This window comes from Ursus arctos, unplaced genomic scaffold, assembly GCF_023065955.2.
Source record: "Ursus arctos isolate Adak ecotype North America unplaced genomic scaffold, UrsArc2.0 scaffold_5, whole genome shotgun sequence".
NCBI lineage: Eukaryota > Metazoa > Chordata > Mammalia > Carnivora > Ursidae > Ursus > Ursus arctos.
The window spans coordinates 52735283-52756835 of NW_026623067.1; the positions used below are offsets into that span (position 1 = coordinate 52735283).

Here is a 21553-nt window from a genome sequence, read left to right on the forward strand (position 1 = left end):
AACTGGAAGTACAGAAGAGGCTCTGATTTTAAACTCTGAACATCACCCAGACCCTGATTAAGGAGTTTATATGCACCTTTTTCCTTTTATGAAATGAAATTCAACATCTATTGGAAGAAAAGGAGAGGAATAATTTTTATCTACTTTAATGATACTCATTTTACCTTAAATCAAGAGTTCTCAAACTTTCCTCGTTCATGACACATTTAATTTCTCAGTAATTTTTTCACAGCCCTCCTAGGCAGAAAAAAAATATCTAAGAGTTTTACTTATTAAGTAGTTAGGTCCAAACAACTTAGTAATAATCAGTGTGTTAATTGACCGATGTCACTATGTTTCTGCTGTGTCTTTTGTGAGTCTGCTGCAGTATTCTGGGGCACCGTGCTGCGGTTTGAAAAATATGGGCCTACATCAGGAAAATGCAAAATAGTAGTCAGAAACTATGTAAAGCATCCTAAAAATATTAAGGAATAGAAACCAGTTCCAATATGTATAAGAATCCAGATGAATCAGGTGAAATCACAAAAAGAATGAATTAAAAAAAATTTGTCCTAGCTAGAAAGAAGAAACACACAGAATATCTTTTAAGTTTGTATGCAATTCACACACACACACACACACACACACACACACACGGCTTAAGATGACATCCAGGGAAGAAAAAGAAAAATAAACAGAACAAGCATCTAAATAAGCATGAAACAGACAAGAAAAATTAATTATGCTACGTAAATGTGAAATAAAAAGTAATGATAAAATTTTAAGTGGTCAAAAACAATTGATCAGAAACATTCCTGAATAACCCCATAGTATATATGCAAAAAATCTGTACTTTGATCTTCAAATAAATTCAAAATTGCCTCTAAAAATAAACCCGTCTTCTTCCTTCTCCTCCTCAATATAAGCATAGTTTTAGCTTATCTTTTTCTCCCTGAGCTGCCAGGCAAGTTCAACAAAGAGATGCCAAGGTTTGTCAGCAGAAACCTGAGAAAAATGAGTTCTTTGGTATGCAATTTTTGTACTTCTACACAAAGATAAAGAAAGAAAACTCTAGAAAAAAAAATTAGAGAAAATAATAAGAGGTGTCAATACAGCCAACTGCATAAATTTAAAAAGAATACATGTAAAATATTTACGAATTTCTGACTTTTCTTTGCATTACAAATAAAGCATTCTTAAGATTTTCTTTTTAACAGAACAGGTACAAACAAATGCAACAGTACAGTGACTCTCAGTTAATTGGCTTTGGAAAGCTTTGCTTTAAAGCAGATGGGTTGCATCAAATAAGAGGAGTGGTGAGGGAAGCGTCAGGTGGAAAGAGATTGGTTTAAATGGCTGGAAATGAGAGCACATCCAGAAAGGCAGGGAAGGAAATTATCATGAATACTGCTGCATTTTGCAGAGATTCATTCCCTAATGAAACAAATTTCCTAAAACAATAGATGACTTTCCCTAGAACCATCTCACAAAGAGAAAAAAAAGTTACAATTTTCACAAATGTTGAGTTAAAACAGGAGCCAAATGCCTCTGACTTGTGTGTTTAAATTAAACTTGGTTGAGTTTATAACCACTTATTCATTATAACTCCCTAAGTACCACAGAAATTTGAAATTAGAGGGACAACTTTGGAAAACCTGCCTAGCACAAATTCAATTACTCAAAAGGTTGAGAAACAATACGTAACAGTTTCAGTCAGTTTTAAAAGCATTGATTAGATGCTTATAAATGATCCATCAGGTAAAGAGAGCATGTAAATAAACTGAAAAAAGCTTTCTAAAGGCATGTCCAACGCTGATGGCCACACTAAACAAAATTACAAAATTAACTGGCATTCTATTATATTTTTCATTCCCTCTGCTGATGTCCTGTTCTACTTTCCCACCCCAAATACTTAGAAATAAATCTCATTAATCTTTGCATTATTTAACCAGTAGTTAATTAATAACAGAAATGTGAGTTAATGCTACCAGTGGCATTTGCATCTGAATGTAAATTATTTGAATACTAAATAAACTTTCCATCAGCCTCAATGGCAGCATTTCTCAACCTTGGCTGCACATTAGAATCACCCAGGAAGTTTTTAAAAATCTGATGCCCAGGCCACACTCCTAACAAATTAAATCAGAACTTCTGGGGCCACGGGCCCAATCATCAGAATTTTTCGAAGTTCTCCAGGTGATTCCAATGTACGACCAACGTTAAGAACCACTGGCTTTAGGTAAAGCATTTGAAAAAATAAAATTTCGAACTAGTGAAGGAGATTTTTTTTTTTACTGGGGATTTATCATGTTGCTCTATGGAGGTTGCCAACTGGTAGGAAAGCTCTGTTCAAGGTAAAGGGCCATCTTCATTAAGAGAGAATGCTAAATTTAAAAAATCACTAGACACTCCATTTCTAAGTCTTGATTTCAGGAAGTTACTTCACCTGGGTTTTATCTACAAAATAGTAATAATAATAGCAATGCCTAGGCTCATGGTGCTGTTGATGATAATCAAACATAACAGGGTACTAGAAAATGTTTTATAAACGATAACATTTTATTTATTATTACATAGCTGAGCAGTAGAACCATTTATCATTAAAAAGACTAGCTGTAATGTAGATTACAACCATAATATGGATTATTACCCAAATGATTTGCCACTTTATTTTAATAGGCATTTACTTTACGAAGTCTAAGTGTCTACCCCAATGTTTCTCAAAGTATGGTTTCTGAACCAGTAGCACCAGCATCACCTGGACACTTTCTAGAAGTGCAAATTCTTGGGGTCCATCCCAGACCTACTGAATCTGAAACTGGAGGCAAAATCTAGCAATCTTATTTGAAAAAGACATCCAGGTAATTCTGATGTTAAAATCTGAGGACCATACATCCAGCCAAAGTGAGTAAAAAGTGAGTATGTATGACTAATATCAAAGGAAAAATATCCAATATTTGTTATTTGATATTTTAAAAGTTGCAGTGCAAAGACACAGTGGCCTAAATGCTTTAAAAAAATTCCTAAAGCTTTGTATTCAAAAGTAATATATTCTTTTACCCAGCAGAGCTTTATCAATTAACACATTAATCATAAATACAATGGTAGTATATAAATTTGGGAATCAGATAAATCACAGAGTGTATAACACTCCAGATAAGGAATAAAGAAATAAAAACTCTAATAGGAGTTAACAGTGGTTCAGTAAATAGTCAAGTTTTAATTCATTGGGCCTGAGTCTCTCTCAGAGGAAGAATCACAACTGTATCTTAAAAATCACATTTATCCTGAAGACAACACCCCACAGCATCTCAATGTTCTTATTCAGGCGAAGGAAGTGTTTCATCACTTACTCAGAGAAAAGACCATTACTTAGACTGAATCACCAGCAATATTTCCTGCAGCATGAGATTTGTCATTGGGTCTGCTAAGCAACAGAAAAACAATCTCAAAACTTCTTATCTTAAAAGATATCATAAGAGAAAGCTATCAACATTGCTTCCAAATTCAAAGTTTGTTATTTGCCACTAATAAAACATAGGCAGGAGAGTAATAGGTGAGATCACTGAGGAGTCTTGTGAGATTGCAACAGAAAGTTCTTTGAGATCTTTCTTGTTCTCTCTTTTCCCATTTTAAAAAATTCTGGCGTCCTCAAGACACCTAGCACCACCCTGGAAAGATGAGAGTGAAATATTCCAATTAAGAACTGACTTTATCCCAATTAAAAACTGCCCCACCTTCTAAGAAAATTAACAATGTTAAACTCTTATTTCCTACACTGGAAAAAACTAGCACAAGTGAATAATTGCCAAAATAATTAATTCCTTTTGCTCATCCACTCATCTATAAATATTTATTGAGTACCTAATATATTCCAGATATTGTTCTAGATGCAAAGTGAGTCTAGAGAGATGCACAGACGTCAGTGAGGAGGGCATAGATTCTGTCTCCAGGTTTCAGTTTCTCTGTCAACCAAATCACTAGTACTCAAACTTGAGCAAGCATCACAATCACCTGGAGAGCTATTTAAAAGAGACTGTTGAGGCCCACCCAGAGTTTCTATTCAGTAGGTCTGGGATGGGGCCCCCAAAGTAGCATTTCTAATAAATTCTCAGGTGATCCTGATGCTGCCACTGCTGTGGCCACACGTTGAGACCCACTAACCAAGCCAGCCAAATGGCAACTCTTCACACTATCCCTGCTGACTTCCAAGCACTGTACATCTCTCTTCCAAAGAAGGCAATGGCCTCAAGACTGCCTCATGCCTGCTGTCATAATCACGCACAACTGAGCAGAATTCCAGTTTCAAGAACCACCTCAAATATCTACGATTAGTAGCTCCAGGACAGAGGTAAAAAGTACAAATAACAGAGAAAATTCTCCTTCCAGGGGATTTTCTCCCTCCTTGTTTTTCTTTTTGTTTTATCCCCTACTACAAGAAATCATTTTTGTATTATGATTTCCCAATGCAAGTGTTATGGAAAAGAATAACACTCCTTTAGATTTTTCATGTATCTTTAATACGATCACAGCTTTTCTTCTAAATTCAGTTCTCATGGTCTAACACCCACCCTATTTGTCAGACTATCTCCTTTTTGAACAAAAGAATCATAAGGTTAGAAGGAACATTGAGAATTCACTTAATCCCTCCTTGGCCTCAGATAAGACTGTTTCTAAACCATCCCCAAATATAGCAATTTTCAGTACAAAGACGAACAGGCACTAAGAATTTCTCATTCAACATTCTGTCACAGACTTGAAGATACTAATATACTTTCCCTCAGCCTTCTCTTCTCCAAGCTAATCATCCTCAACATTTAGACTTTCCTCATTAGATTTCCTAAACTTTATTTTGGCTCTTCCTTAATAACTTTATCCTACCTTATACTTCAGGGCCTGAATTATGTATATACTGTTATCATGAAGGCTTTTTTTGGGGGGGTATGTGAAAGGGATAAGTTAATTTATAGCTTGAACAAAAATGAATTTATTGGAACAAAGAAAGATATATGTATAAATGCCACTAAAATATAATACAGTGGCATTCACTTGAACAATTAATTTCAAATATCCTTTATTTTATTAAAATACATAGTAATGCCTTATAGTTTTTAAAACTTTACATTATAAATCACTAGCCATTTCACACATAAAACGGATGGGAATTAGAGATCTTTTAAAATATGCCACAAATTATATATAACCATGTTTCATGACACCTCACATAGGAGAAGACATTATTATTATTATTAATTTGCTTTGCTGATGTTTTATATCGTGTTTACTACTAAAGTTGGAGTTACAGATAATCAATGATTTATTTCTGAATGAGTTTAAAAATACTGAATACATTACATAATAATCATTTCTGTGAAAATAATTCTTCCTATGCAAGCCTCAAGAATCAGAGGTGTTTAGAAATTCAATGAGTACAGGACAAGATAGGGTAAAGGCCATGTCCAATCATATGTTTCTGAGCAGTTTAGAAAGGGAATATAGTTAATAGATTGGAAATGGGGTAAAATGGGATGATTCACTTTATTTCTATTTCTCCCGTTCTAAATATCACTATTCAAAATCAATCTTTGCTTTTGGAATGGTGAGGTGCTCTAGCACAGCCTAGGCCTGAGGGATAGGGTTGTTTCCTTGCCTATTGGGACCAAGGTGTACGGTGGAGGCGATGCATTTAGTCTCCAGAGAGAAGGAAGATGCTGCTTGCACAGCACTTCTACTCACCAGTCCATGCAGCAGCAAGGGTGTTGGCTTTGAAGGAAGCCAACTGTCCTGCTCTCCCAGCCAGAGGTAAAGAATTGCATTGGTGGCCACTAGAGGGAGGAGGATTAGGAATAGAGTAAATTGTGGGGAAAAGGCACCCATGAAAAACGCACATGGGACAACCAACACATCACCAACCACCGCCTAGCAGCTACCTCTCTGAGGGACTATAATGGGGTCAGCATACACCATTAACCCGGAGACCCAGACACCAGGAATTATCGTAGTATCCCAGTATATAGCCCCTTAACTGTGATGGCTGGAGAAGGGAGTTTGAATAGGTTTGTGGGAAACACACAAGCACACAAACACAAACACGCAAGCACACAGACATACATTCTCATCCCCCATTACAAGAAGTTGCATCTGTGCCGTCTGATTCTTGCTCATTTTCTTATTTAAAACTCTTGATGTTCTTTACCAAGAATGTGTTCACGAAAAGCAAACAGCCCACCTTCAAGATAGTCTTGGGAGAAGCACCAGCAGAGACACTCATTGTGCCAAGATGTATTTTACCAACAAATCTGTACAAATTACATGAGGTTAAAAACAAACGGAATATAATATAATTAAAGCAAAGTTTCTTTTGCTAAATTACAGCTTGAAGCAAACCTGCAAGAAATGTTTCCAATTAGCTTCTTTAGCAAACATAAAGCATAGCTCAGAATATGTTTTGCTTTCCATCTGCCCTCTGGGTGGGCTGCCTAGTGGGTGTCTTACCTCCAGCACAAGTAGCTGAGCATTCTGACCAAGGCTGATGATTCCATGTAAAGCCAACTTCATTGTCTCCACTGCCAGTCCGAGTGATGGGAACGTTGAATTTATACCTAATTCCCAAATTCTGTTCCTGAAGCAGAACCTGCCATTGAAAACAACTGGTGAAGATAATTAAAATACAATGAGGCTTCATTCAGACGTTTATTATTTCTCTTGAAGAAGAAAATATCATAAAGTAAGTCTTATAGGAAATTTAAGATAACCTGTAGAACACATGCACTTATATTGAATTTTCTCCTCCCATTTTCATGGGTAATTTAGAGCCATTTCTCTCAACTTGTTTGGTTATAAGAATTTTATTTAAGCAGGCATTGAAAAGATCAGTCATATGGAAGGAGCAATATGGCCTTAACCTTACCAAATTTTATATCCTTGGGTAAACCATTTTACCTTTATTAACCTTAATTTTACCACCTGTAAAACAGAGATAATAAAGCCTGCCCCTCTGTACCTTACAGGGCAGATTACAAATGGTAGAAGTTAAGTGGCAGAGACACATTTACCATGACAATGAGATTTTCCGAGGTGGGACCTAGAGCTTCCAAAGATTCTGGTTCATCAGTTGGTCTCTTGTAGTGAAAAGCTGTCCCAGCAACATCAAACTTCCGAGGCCAGTCAATAGTCCAGGCACCATTAATATAGTAATCATCCCCTTCAGATTTCAAAGCTAAAAATAAATAATAAAAATTTAAAAAAATCACAGTCTACTAAAAGTGTGAAACTTCATTTACCACAATGTCACTTATTAACTGCACTGGAGTGTACAAAGAATACCCATTCCATTTCCACTTAGAGATGGGATTCTTGACTATTTACTTAAGTACAAATTAACATGGTAATTTTCCATGTGAATGTCAAGAAGATATTAAGTATTTATGATGATATTAATAAAAAGAAATGGAAGTTTAACCTGGAGGAATAAACACATGGAACTAGTAAGGGAAATTATAACAAAAGCAATAATTGGGGATAAGAGTGAGAGCAGGGAGCAGACTTTTTTATCTAAAACTTAAAATGATTATTATATGAATATGAGGTGAAGTGAACTTGTGGTACTGGCACACAGACAGACAGAACAACAGAGACAAACAGTTAATAAATAAACCCAGGGCACCTGGGTGACAGCTGGTGAAGCATCTGACCCTTGATTTTGGCTCAGGTCATAATCTCAGGGTCCTGACATGGAGTCCCGCATCGGGCTCCATGCTCAGCTCGGAGTCTGCTTGAGATTCTCTCTCTCCTTCTGTCCCTCCCCCTGTACACTCTCTCTCTCGAAATAAATAAATAAAATCTTAAAAAAAAAAACAACATTAAATTCTATATTATATGAACTTCACCTCAATAAAAACAAAATTAAAAAAAGACAGAAAGAATAAATGCCAGATAGGTAAATATTTAAATGTAAACATAGTTAAATAATAAAATGCTAGAAAGAAAACATGGAAGAACTTAAAAATAATATTGGGGTATGAAAATGTTTCCTAGGCATGACAAAAAAAACTCAGAAACTATAAAGAATAAGTCTAATAAATATGCATGCATAATTTTTTAAACCTCTGTAGGAAAATAATGAATTTAAAAGTTTAAAAAAATATGTGATAGGAAAAAGGGTTATTAGCAATACTATATAAAAACTCCCATAAATAAATGATAATTTTGATAATGATCATGATTTGACAATGACAAACATGTCAGCATAATTTTTTGTTAGCATGCTAGCTTCTTCAAAACCTTTGTCACAGGGGCGTCTAGGTGGCTCAGTTGGCTAAGCAACTGACTCTTGATTTTGGCTCAGGTCATGACCTCAGGGTTGTGAGATCAAGACTCGCATCAGGCTCCATGCTCAGTAGAGAGTCTTCTCTCCCTCTCCCCTTCTCCCAGCACATGCACGCACTCTCTCTCTCTAAAGTAAATAAATTCTTCTTAAAATCTTTAAAAAAACACACAGTGCTTTCTTTATCAGGTCAGATGAATAAGCAGGCCAAAAGGACTAAAAAGGTCATGGCACACAGAGTCTCTGACTCTCTGGACCTCTACCTCTTGTACTTAATATTACACACCATATCCATTTCCCCAACCCTATCTGCCTGGCAAATTACTTGTACTTTCTTGGCTCCAGATATGTTGTGAAAATTCATTTAATTGCAAAAATAAATCTAATTAATCTTTTGAGATAGGAACATGTCAACCAATTTTAAGAATTACTTGATTCTTTATTTATTTCTTCTAACTTAAAGTTTTTATTTTCAACTCTCCCAGTAGTTTTCTGTCTCATTTAGCACATTAAAAGTATTCTGGCTATATAAGGACAGCTGAGACTGTATATAGCAAAATATTAAAAACAAAAATAAAAACAACCCTCCCCCCACACACCGCCGGCAGCTTTGAATACTGCTTCAATTTTAGCTCTCACTTTCCATTTTCTCAACTACTTAATGAACAGATTCTAACTCACTTTTGCTGGTATTATAACCAGTACAGAAAAACACAAAGTATTTAAAAAGGAATGAATAAGGGAGGAAGATGTGGCTTTATGGACAGAGCATTATCAAAGGAAAAAAACATTATTGTTTAGTCTTCTGTTGTGGAAAAGAACCGAAAATTATGGTGTAAAAATAGAGGGTTTTTTTTTTTTTTAAGATCTACTCATTTATTTTAGAAAGAGAGAGAGAGAGAGAGAAAAAGAGAATGGCGGTTGGAGAAGAGGGAGAGAACCCCCAAGCAGACTCCCCACTCAGCATGGCCTCCCACACGGGGCTTGATCCCATGACCTATGAGATCATGACCTGAGCTGAAACCAAGAATTGGACACTCAACTGACTGAACCATCCAGGTTCCCCAGTAAAGAGCTCTTCTTAAATGAAGGAAGGAAGAGCCTGATTATACTAGTGTTCTATCTAAAGAAGCATTCTAGATGTGGTCTTATTTTTAAAAAGTTTTAAGTCAAGGGGATATTTCCAAGGGAATAAGAACTCATCCAAGTCTTGCTAGGGGTTTCTGAAGAGTCTAAATCTATCTTTAAGGATCAAACATCAAAAAAATAAAATTTCCACTTCTTTTCATGTTGAGAGAACTGGTATTGGACTTGCTCTCCAACTGTAAACAACTGGAAAACCCACAAAACTTTTGAATTAAACATTACCCAGAATTGTGATACCTGGAATAAAACAAACAAGGTGAGTGGTAGAGACACTTTCTGTCAGTGTAAAATGGCAGAACCCAAGCAAAGCATGGTTGTCTCACTGAGTTAAAAGAGAGAAATGAGAAATTGAGAAGGCCAAGATAGTTGGAATTTGCAGGACCAGAGATCTAGAGTAGAAAGAGGGACTCTCTTGCTGAATAGCAATCTTTGTATGCGTAGGATAAAATTCCATAAAGCCAGGCAAAAAAAAACCCCAAACCAAACCAAACCAAAAAACTACCAGGGAATGATAAACTGAAAAATGTCCAAAGCAAGAATTCAGAGTTTCAACCACTAGAGCATTCAGTAGAGACCCAAAAAGAACCATGCCTTTTTAGTAGGGCTGAGCAGACTCAAAAATAAAGGCTACTCTGCCCTTACCCAAACAAAGCTCAAAAACAAGTCTCAAAAGATCTGCAAGTTACTTAACATTCTTTAAAGGAAGAAAACAAAATCCAGACTCAAAAAAAAGAAAAATTCACAATGTACAATATCCAGTAAAAAATTACCACAAATGGAAAGAAACAGGAAAACCTGACCCAAACCAAGAAAAAGGCCAAGTAAAAGAAATAGAACCAAAATGACAGAAATTATGGAATTAGCAAAAAATAACTTTTAAACAACTATTATAATATACTCCATGGTTTTAAAGGAAAAAAATATAGTGACAAGAAATTAGAAGATATATATATATATATATATATATATATATATATATATATATATATGGAAGTTCAGAACTATACAAAGGATATATGACAGATATAGTAAATAAGTAGGTAAACAGAAAATAATTTTATTTATTTTTAAATTTTTATAAAATATGATTGGCATTTTAAAACCAAAACAATAACAACGTATTAGGCAGTTTATAATATATAGAGAAATAGAATGTATTAAAAAAAATAGGACAAAGGATGGAAGGAGACAATGGAAATAAACTATTGTAAGGGCCTTGTATTATACAAAAATGGTGTAAAATTATTTGAAGGTGTACTCTGACAAAGAAGAATTTTGTAAATTCTAGCACAGCCACTAAATAAAGCAAAGTATAACTAATAAATAATTAGTACAGATCAAATGGAACACTATAAAATACTTAATCTAAAGACAAAAAAGAAAGATAAAAGGGATAAAAAAACACATAAAACAAATAGAAAATTAGCAAGATGGTAGACTTAAATTGAATTAAAAAAGCAAAGATGGTTAGAATAAAAAACAGAAATCAACCATAGGTGATCTACAAGAAACATTTTAAATTCAGAAACCCGTACATGTGAAAAGTGTGTGGATGGAAAAAGATTTCCCATGCAAACACTAATCTGGGAGAAATCTGGGTGACTAGATTACTACCAGACAAAACAGACTTTGGGTCAAAGATTATTAGCAGGGATAAAGAGGAATATTTGATTATAATAAAATGCTCAATATATCAGGAAGATCTAACAATCTTTTTCTTTTTCTTTTTTTTTGGAGAGAGAGAGAGAGAGAGCATGCACACACACAGAGGGGAAGGGGCAGAGAGAAAGAGAATCTTAAGCAGGCTCCATGTCCAGTGCAGAGCCCAACATGGGGCTCTATCTCACGACTCTGAGATCATGACCTGAGCCAAAATCAAGAGTCAGATGCTCAACTAAATGAGCAACCCAGGAACCCCAAGAAGACATAACAATCTTAAATGTCTATACACTTAAAAATAAGTAAGAGAATAGAAGACTGAAAACTATTGACTGGTTTAATCTAACTGACATTTATGGAATGCTAAACCCCATAACACCAGAATATACATTCTTCTCAAGTACACATGGAATATCACTAAGATAGACCATATGCTGGGCCATCAAACAAATCTCAATAAAAGAATGAAAATCATACAAAGTATGTTTTCTCTTCATAAGAGAATTACAGTAGAAATCAAACCCCAAATATCCAGAAATTAAATAATACCTTCTAAGTCATGAGTCACCATGTAAATAAGAAGATATTTTAAACTGGTAATGAATATACAATGTATCAAAATATATGGGATGAAGTTAAAGCAGTGCTTAGCAGGAAATTTACAGTGTGAAATGCTTAAAGTAGAAAAAACTTCTTTAAATCAATAATCTATCCTGAGAAGCTAAAAAATAACAAACACAATGTGAATAGAAAAAAAAGGGGAAACAATAAAAAGAACAGTGGGAATCAATGTAATGAAAAATGGAGAAATAACAGAAAAAATCATTTAAGCCAACAGCTTGTTCTTTGAAAAGTTCAGTAAAATCAACAAATGTTTCACTAGCATGATCAAGAAAAAGAAACACTAGGATAAAAAGCATATGATCATCGCAATAAATGCAGGAAAAGCATTTGACAAAACTCAACATTTGTTCATGGTAAAAATTTTCAACAAAGTGGGTTTATAGGGAACATATCTCAACATAATAAAGGCCATATATGAAAAACCAACAGTTAACATTATATTTAATGATAAAAAACTGACAGCTTTCCCTATAAAATCCGGAACAAGACAAGGATGTCCACTCTTACCATTTTTATTCAACAGTACTGAAAATCCTAGCTACGGTGATCAGACAAGAAAAAAGAAATAAGAGGCATCCAAATTGGTAAGGAAAAAGTGTTATTATTTGCAGATGACATGATACTACATTAGCAAAACCTGAAGACTCCACCAAAAACTATCAGAAGTATAACAGAATTCAGTAAAGTTGCAGAATACAGAATTAACACCCAGAAATTGGTAGTGTGTCGATACAGTAATAACGAAGTAGCTCAAAGAGAAATTAAGAAAACAATCCCAGGGATGCCTGGCTCAGTTGGTTAAGGATCTGTCTTGGGCTCAGGTCATAATCCCACGGTCCTGGGATCGAGTCCTACATCAGGCTCCCTGCTCAACGGGGAGCCTGCATCTCCCTCTGCCTGCCTGCTTCTCTCTGTCTCTCTGACAAATAAATAAATAAAAACTTCAAAAAAAGAAAGAAAGAAAAAGAAAACAATCCCAGTTACAACTGCATCAAAAAGAATAAAATACCCATGAATAATCTTAACCAAGGAGGTAAAAGACCTGTACTCTAAAAACTATAAAACACTGATGAAAGAAACTGAAAACAACACAAACTGAAAGATATTCCACTCTCATGGATTGAAAGAATCACAGGACGTGAAGTCAATACAAAAAGAAATCAATTGTATTGTTATGTAACAACAAATCTTTCAAAAATGAAATTAAAATATCAATGCCATTTATAATAACATCAAAAAGCATGAAATATTTAGTGGTACATTAAAAAAAAAATAGGTGCAAGACCTGTACCCCGAAAAATAAACACTGGTGAACAGATATAAAGACTTAAATAAATATACAGGTAAATCTTTTCATGTATTGGAAGATAATATCTTTAAGACAGCAATTCTCCCCAAATTGATCTATGCATTCCATGTAATCTCTTTTTGTAGAAATTGACAAGTTTATTTTAAACTGCATACAGAAATCTAAAAGACCTAGATATGCTAATGCTTCCTATTTTGGAATTCTCCTGGAAAACTCTATTAATTTATACATCATAGTTTTGATTTAAGGATAGACACCTATATATATATATATACATATATATATATGTATATATATATATATATCAATGGGAAGTAACAGAAATAGATCCATACATTCATGCTCAAATGATCTTTAACAGAAATGTCAAGGTAATTCAATGGGAGAAATGGTCTTTTCAACAAATGGTGCTAAAGTAATTGAATATCTATATAAAAAAATTGAACTCTTACTTATACCTTACATAAGAACTCAAATGGGCCATATTCTTTTAAAAGATTTTCTTTCTTTATTTAGTTGAGAGACAGAGAGAGAGCACAAGTGAGGGGGGAGGGGCCGAAGGGAAGGAAGATGGAGAGAATCTCAAGCAGACTCTGCACTGAGCGTGGGCAAGAGTCAGACACTTTATAGACGGAACCACCCAGGTGCCCCCGAAAAATATAATTTCTTGAAGAAACATTGAAGACAATATTTGCAACCTCGGGGTAGGCAAAATTTCTAAGGCAGGACACAAAAGCATAAACCATAAACAAATTAATAAATTTATAGATTATATATAAATATATATATAAATTAATATATATAAATTAATAAATTAATAGATTTTATTTATTTACTTGAGAGAGAGAGCACAGAGGGAGAGGGAGAAGCAGACCCCCACTGAGCAGAAAGACCAATGCGGGGCTCGATTGCATGGCGCTGGGATCATGACCTGAGCTGGAGGCAGATGCTTAACCGACTGAGCCACCCAGGCGCCCCTTACACTTACAATAAATGCATTTTATCATATATAAATATCTAAATAAAATTGATTTTTTTAAATCAAATAACCAACCCAGTGAAGAATAAGTTATAAACCATTAATTTTTTGTTTAGCTCTTATGTTGGTCTTATAAAACTTGAAACTTCCTTCATTTTACCATTAAAGTGTTCTACCCAAACAATATGTCTTTTCCTTCAGGATACTGTGCTGCTTTTCCTCAGTAATTTAAAAAATCTAGCAAAATATGCTACTTACCAATATAGTTCTTTGACATGGCAACTTCTCTGACTTCAATATGAACAGAGCCTCTTGGTATCTGCACTACTTCCATGTAGCCTGGAACACAGAAGATAGCCAGTAATAAGCAGCATGTTGCCTTGGTTAGAGAATGAGTGTTTAGTAACCATTCGGTAATAAGTTTCCTTGTTCTTCCAATCTTTCTTTGACTTAGCACTTTATAAATTATGAAATATGGGCAAATTCCCCTTTGGGTTCATGAACCCATCTGCAGTATTTTTCTTTTTCTCTAAAATATCTCAAGATAGTCTTTAAAGCCTCAACATGTATAATACTGGTTCATGGTTTTTTTCCTCAACACATGGTCTCCCATCAATGCTCTGTGGGAATTCCCATCTGAGGGAAACATGGCTAAATGAAGTCAAGTAGAAAGGGAACAATATTTCCTTAAAATATCTTACATGAATCTATATTTAATACTAAAGAGACTAAAAGCAACTTGGGGAAAAAACACTGTCTACCTAAATAAAAAATTTTAAAAGAAGGGGGTGGGAAAGAAATCAAGTGTTTTGGCTATTCCCAGGACATCAGAGGTGTGAGGAAGAATTCTCTCTCCACACTCACCTCCTCTGGGCAACGAATCATTGAAGAACCCTTCAATGGCATCACATGTGCTTCCATCCCCTCCACAGACTCGACATCTATCTTCCCTAGCATCGGATCCCAAAATATTATCACAACCTACATGCTGAAAACAAAGAAGAATATTCAGTATGTCATAAAGAGGAATTCTTGGAACCATAACTAACCAAATAAATATAACTTATTCATTTTTTTTCCAGTAAAGGAAATCAAAACAGGAAATATTTTCCTCTTTCCACTTTTTCCTTCACTGTCTAGTAAATTCTTCGCTAACATTTCTCCACATATAAGTTTAAAGAAAAAAAAAAATTGATTCCCCAAAAATGTTATGTCTGTATTTCTAACCTAGATTTCTTCATTTATAGATACCATGCTCCAAATCTTAAAATATTATAATTTGTTCGCAATGGACTCTTATTTATACCTTCAATCAAGAAATGCAAGAATTAAGAAAAATGCCATGTTGTCCTACACAGGGTTATAAACAGCAGGAGGCTTGACTGAGCATTATGGTTTGACCTTTCTAAACCACTGGCTCTTTTGGATATCCAATTGTTAGTGTCAAGGATTAGTCGCGGAATTCAAAACTGGGTAAACCTTTAAAAATGAACACCTGTTTCCACCAGCTGAATAAAATTGCCATAAAAACAAGGATATGTAAGCATATGATCTTGGAAGCTGAAATTCTACCTTTCAGTTTTGAATTTAATCATAGAAATGTGGATTTTTATATGTTTTTGGTACATATTTGGCATCTGAATTTGTATAATGACCTTTAGCCATTGACATCAGGCATGTGATCTCTGAATAAAATATGTACTTTTGTCTTTGTTACCCGAAAACATTTTAATACTGTCATAGAAATAACACACAGGCACAGGATCATCAGATACACTGAGAATCAAGTAGCCTGAAGGACAGAAACTTTTGCAAGAAATTATGACACAAAACAGTTAGTATTTTTATCTTTTCTTTCTCAGGTTTTGAGACTTAGTTTTGTGCTTCTCTTTAATATAAAATAAAAACAAACAAGGAAAAAGTTATGAGAACAGTGGTTTTTGAGGCTTTTCTTATTATGATTAGATTTATACACAGGTCTAGGAAAATAGCATGGATTTGCCCTTATAACTCTCAACTAGTCTGGCTAGTTCTCTAAAATAAATGCTTTAATAAGGTAAAGACTAACTCTATAATGAAAACCATTGTGCTTCAAAATGCTTCAAAAAGAGGCAAAGTAGGAGGAACATAGCTGTTTCACACTTGGAGGAAAAATTATGCTATGAAATGTATCAAACAATCTTCCAATGAAAACATGTGGTAGCCATATGAATATGAGCTGAATCCTTGTTCCCTCTTTCTTCCTATCATCTTAGTAATCTGTTTATAAACGGAACAGAATAACAGAAATTAAAGTCCAAAATATATTCAGAGCTCTAGCAATTACTACATACATAAACAGAACACCAAAATAAATCATATTTGCATGATGTCTGAATATGAATGGGCTATTCTACCTTTAACTATATGTATTGTCAACCTAATTGGAAATTCAAATTCTCTAAAATGTAGCTCTCTTTATTAAAACTGAGCATAGTATTAATTAGGAGTGACTATCTGAGAAAAAAAGACAAAAGTCTCAAAAGCTCCCCAAAAAAGGAGTAAAATTCATAATTGCAGCAACCTTGCATTCTCCATTGATACAGATATCCAGTGAGTCCGCATTGCACTGAGTCCCATCAATCACTGCAGGGGCACGTTCGGTGTAGAAGTTGTAACCTTCAGCCAAGCAGTTTAACGCACAAGGTTTTACCCCACCTGGACAAATACAGCAGAAAAGAAATAAATGGAGTGGTTCTTTTAAGAAACAGTGATTCCACATTAACCACAGTAAATTTACAATTCATAAAGACATCATTCCCTCACTATATACCCAGATGTGTAGGTTTCTTTCCTCCTTTGCTAAAATTTCATATTTATTTTCATTGCTTGGGCAACTTGACAGAAGATCTATTGAACAGTTTTAAGGTTTAAAATGTTCAGGTATTTCCAATATATATTTAACAATATAGGTCAAAAGGGATCACAGTGGAGGTACCTGAATGTTGAAAAAAATGGACAAAATAAAAAGTTTTTTAAAAAACTAAGAAAATAAAGTTTGAGGCTTGACACAATAACTTCATATAGCAAATGGGAATTTCTACAACATATGTCACTTGTTAACTGAAGCTGATACAAAAAACTCTACTTCGAGCAGGGATATAGTAGTTGTTAAAAAAAAACCCTCTAAACTTATACCTGCTTTAAACATATCATATTCCATGAATGTGGCTTTTAAGTAGAGACAAGTTTTTACAAGATAAGCAAATGAAAGGTAAAATTAACTATAGCATTAAATTTGAATAATTCTTGTTACTAAATCAAAGATAGTTACATATAGCATTGAACATGAATAATTAAAACAATACCTAATTTTATTTTGTGAATAGCATAGCTTCATCATTTTCATTTTGTTATTGAAATTTGTATTTCTTACGGTTGATGTGAAAAATAGGCATAAACAGTAGCAATTTAAAAAAACAAGCAGAGTAATATAATAATCTCATAGTATATTGGAAAGATAGCAATATGTATGAATTTATTTTATTCAAAACAGTGCATGAGAAAGCTACTTATAAATATGCAACTACTGGTTGAAATTATGACTTAAAAACACTTTATGTTCAACTTTCATCTGATGAAGTTTAAAACACTTTGGTTGTATTCTAATCGTGCTGATAAAATTTCTCTTTGAAATAAAGAAGACTGTTTCTAACAAAGAAAATAAAGCAGAAAGATAAAATGACATGCTTAATCTCAGTAGAAAGTACAAATCTCAGCGAAGGTTTGTGGAATAAAAGAGCCAAGCCAACTGAGTGATAGAGACAATGGTAAATTAGAGAGAACATTCCATTAAAGGAGATCATTGTTATAGTTGATTGTTGTATAATGCAAGAAGATGGCCCAATATTGTCAGATATTGTTTTTTCATGAGAAGATGGAAACCTAGATTTTTAAAATAAAAACTCTTTTTGGTAACTCATTCAAAGTTTTCAAAAATACTGTGGAGATTAAAACATCTATGTAAGTAAAAACTGGTTCCTGAACTGCCAATTTACCACCGCTGGCCTAAGTCCATGTTTACTTCCATTTTCAATGTGTATAGGCTATAGAACTTCTATATAATTTAAAATGTTATTATGAGACTTAAGTTAATGATACCTTTTGCTCTACTGAGCACAAATATAACAAAGTAATAAATAGAATAATTTCTTCCTGAACTGATAATCAAGGTATTTATATTTATTTTTGTAAGATTCTCATGAATAAAATTGCTCTAAATTTCCGTGAACCTTACTGGGATTTTTTTCATTACTACTCAATACAGTTTTTCCCCCATATTTTATTGTAATGCTTTGGAATTTAATGTAGTTTTTTATGTATCAGGCTTTAAAAAGAGACCATGAGTTTTGTTTACTCATTTTTAACATTATTTAATTATGTAAGGTAGTATTTGACATGTAGAACATATAAACGCTGTGGCTGTATTCCTTAGACCACTACCCTATGTGATGATAATAAGAATACATTTCTCCCATTTTTATTACTGAAGATGTGTTCAGCTTCCTTAGCTACAGTGAGGTTTTCTGGGTTTTGTTTTTTTTAAAAAAACAAAAGAGGGCTTGAACTCAGGACCCTGAGATCAACACCCAAGCTGAGATCAGGAGTCAGACACTTAACCAACTGAGCCACCCAGGCACCCCACTCAGCTACAGTGAGTTTTCAGGAGAGGGGAGAGGTACTGCTATTATTTTGAGAAAACATTTAAGATGATTCTCTAAACGGAAGGTCACATCATTACCAGTTACCTTCAGTGAAAGCTTATTATGAATTTAGGGTTAATTCACTAAGCTCATAATTACCAAACGCTAATTATTAAATCTGTAAATTATTTCAGACACTTATTTTCCTCCTACAGTAAGACAAAACAATCCTAACCATATATGTACCTAATAAAAAGCAATTTGAAATATATGAAGAAAAAGAAAGCAAAGCCATATAACAGTTGGAGATTTTAACACACTTCTCTCAGTAACTGACAGAAGAACTACAGCAGAAAAAAATCAGAAAGATATAAAAGATTTAAACAACACGATCAGCCAACTTGATGCAATGGGTATCTATGGAACGTTGTATCCAACAATTGCAGAAAACACATCCTTTTCAAGTATAGATAGAAGATTATCAACATGAACAATAAATGGCATTACAAAACAAATCTCAATTAACTTTAAAAATTTAAATCATACAGAGTATTCTCTGATCATAGTAGAAATTATAAATCAATAACCAAAAAATCTAGAAAATATCAAATACTTGGAAATAAAAATTACATAGTTCTAAATAACTCATGGGTCAAAGAAGAAATCACAATGTAAATAAGAAAAGATTTTGAACTAAGGGAAATTTTTTAAAAATCAAGTTTGGTAATGAAGAAAAGCAAAAAAACCCCAAATTTAAAAATAATAAATATAAGAGCAAAAATTAATAAAAGAGAAAAAAGTAATAGAGAAAAGTACTAAAGCCAAAAGTTGATTCTTTGAAGAGATTAATAAAATTAATAAATCTCAAGCAAGACTGATCAAGAAAAAGAGAGAAAATATGCATTATCAATATCAGAAATGAAAGAGCATATATCACTATAGAGCCTATAGATATTAAACAGGATAGTAAGTGAATGTTATGATCAATTTTCTGTCAAGAAATGGGATATGGGAGTAACATAAGTTTCTTGAAGACATAAAAAAATTTTAAAAATCTGAATAGCCCTTTACCTAACGGAGTTGAATTTGTAATAATTTTTTTTTTCCCCACAAATATCAAGTCTGATTGGTTTCAGTAGTGAAATTTATTCTAAAGAAGAAATAATACCAATCCTGCAATCTCTTCCAAAATGAACAGGGATTCTATTTCTGGAAGCCAGAGTTAACTCTAATACCCAAACTTGTCAAAGAAATGACAGGAAAAAATTCTGCAAATCAGTACTCCTTAAAAAAATAGATGCAAACATCCTTAATAAAATATTAGAAATTAAATCCAACAACATATAAAAAGATAAAAAATCTTTGCCACATGGGGTTTATCCTAGGAATAAAAGGTTGGTTTGACATAAAATAGATCAAGCAATTCACCATATTAACAGACTAAAGAAAAATACCATAATTATACATGAACAAATTGTACTGAAGGGCCAATCCAGTGCATTAAGGCAAGAACATGAATCAAAAGGCATAACAATTGATACAAACAGTCTCTACTTCCAGATAACATGACTATTTACCAAGAAAATCCTAAGTGATCTACAAAACAACTATTAGGACTAATATTTGTTCTAAGAGAACAACTAAGTAAATTTAGGAAGGTCACAGCATACAAATTTAATATACAAATATCTATGTAGTTTTAGATACTAGAGCAAGCAATTGAAAACGATATATTTTAAACTTTTATTTACAATAGTTTCCAAAAAATTACTCAGGAATAGATTTAACAAAATAAGTGTAAGACCAAACACTAAAACTACAAAACACAGCTGAGAGAAATTAAAGAAAACATATATATATATAGATAGATATCTATATATATATACCATGTTCATAAATTCACTATTGAAGTCAATTATTAAAATACTGTCAATTTATCAGTTCCCCTTTGATTGATCTATAGATTCAACAAGAGAGCAATCATAAGCCCAGCATGTTTTTCTGTAGTAATTAACAGTAATTCTAAAATTTACAAAGAAATGCAAAGCACTTAGAATATCCAAAGAACTCTTGAAAAATAGATAAAAATTGGAGGAACTTACACTACCTGTGTCCAAGACAGTGCATTTAAAATAATTCAGTCAGTGTAGTGCTAGCATAATATTGCTACCATTTTATTTCTTTGCACATTGTGCACATTTCATTGTGCATTTATAAATGATCAATAGCACATAGAAATGTGTTCAACATAATCAATGATCAGAAAATGCAAATTAAAACTACATTGAGACATTATTATACACCTACCAGCAGAAGACTGAAAATACCAAAAGTTGGCAAGGACGTGGAACAAACATAACTTTCATATGTTGTTGGTGGGAGTGTAATATGGTACATTATTTTGGAAAAACATCTGGCAATTTCTTTTAAAACTAAACTCACACCTACACAATTGCCCAGCAATTCCACTCCTAAATATTTACCCAGGAGAAATGAAAACATATGCTCACAAAAAGACTTGTACAAAAATGTTCACAGCAGTTTATTCAGAACAGCTGAAAACTAGAAACAACTCAAGTGGCCAGCCATCAATAGCAGAATGGGGAAACAAACTGGTTATTACAATGGAATGCTACTCAGCAATAAAAAGGAATAAGGTACTCATACATGCAATAACATGGATGAATCTCAAAAACATTAGGCCCAAAACAGTAAATATGACATGATTTCACTTAGATGAAGTTCTGGCACCAGCAAAACTAATCTACGGCAAGGAAAAAAATATCAGAACAGTGGTTGCCTCTTGAAAGAAATAGGTAGAGGCAGCTATTGGCTGGGAAGGACTGTGA

General features: G+C 33.6%; 1 protein-coding gene across 2 annotated transcripts in view; it reads right to left on the reverse strand.

The window, feature by feature from the left end:
• Window positions 1-21553, reverse strand: part of ADAMTS6 (ADAM metallopeptidase with thrombospondin type 1 motif 6) — a 290690-nt gene that overhangs the window by 45523 nt on the left and 223614 nt on the right. For both annotated transcript variants that reach the window (XM_057307195.1, XM_026498893.4), the window contains 5 exons: window positions 16586-16719; window positions 14887-15010; window positions 14281-14361; window positions 7035-7198; window positions 6475-6613 (listed from right to left, as the gene is read on the reverse strand). In XM_057307195.1, coding sequence (XP_057163178.1) covers window positions 6475-6613; window positions 7035-7198; window positions 14281-14361; window positions 14887-15010; window positions 16586-16719 — 642 coding nt within the window. The remainder of the gene's footprint in view (window positions 1-6474; window positions 6614-7034; window positions 7199-14280; window positions 14362-14886; window positions 15011-16585; window positions 16720-21553) is intronic.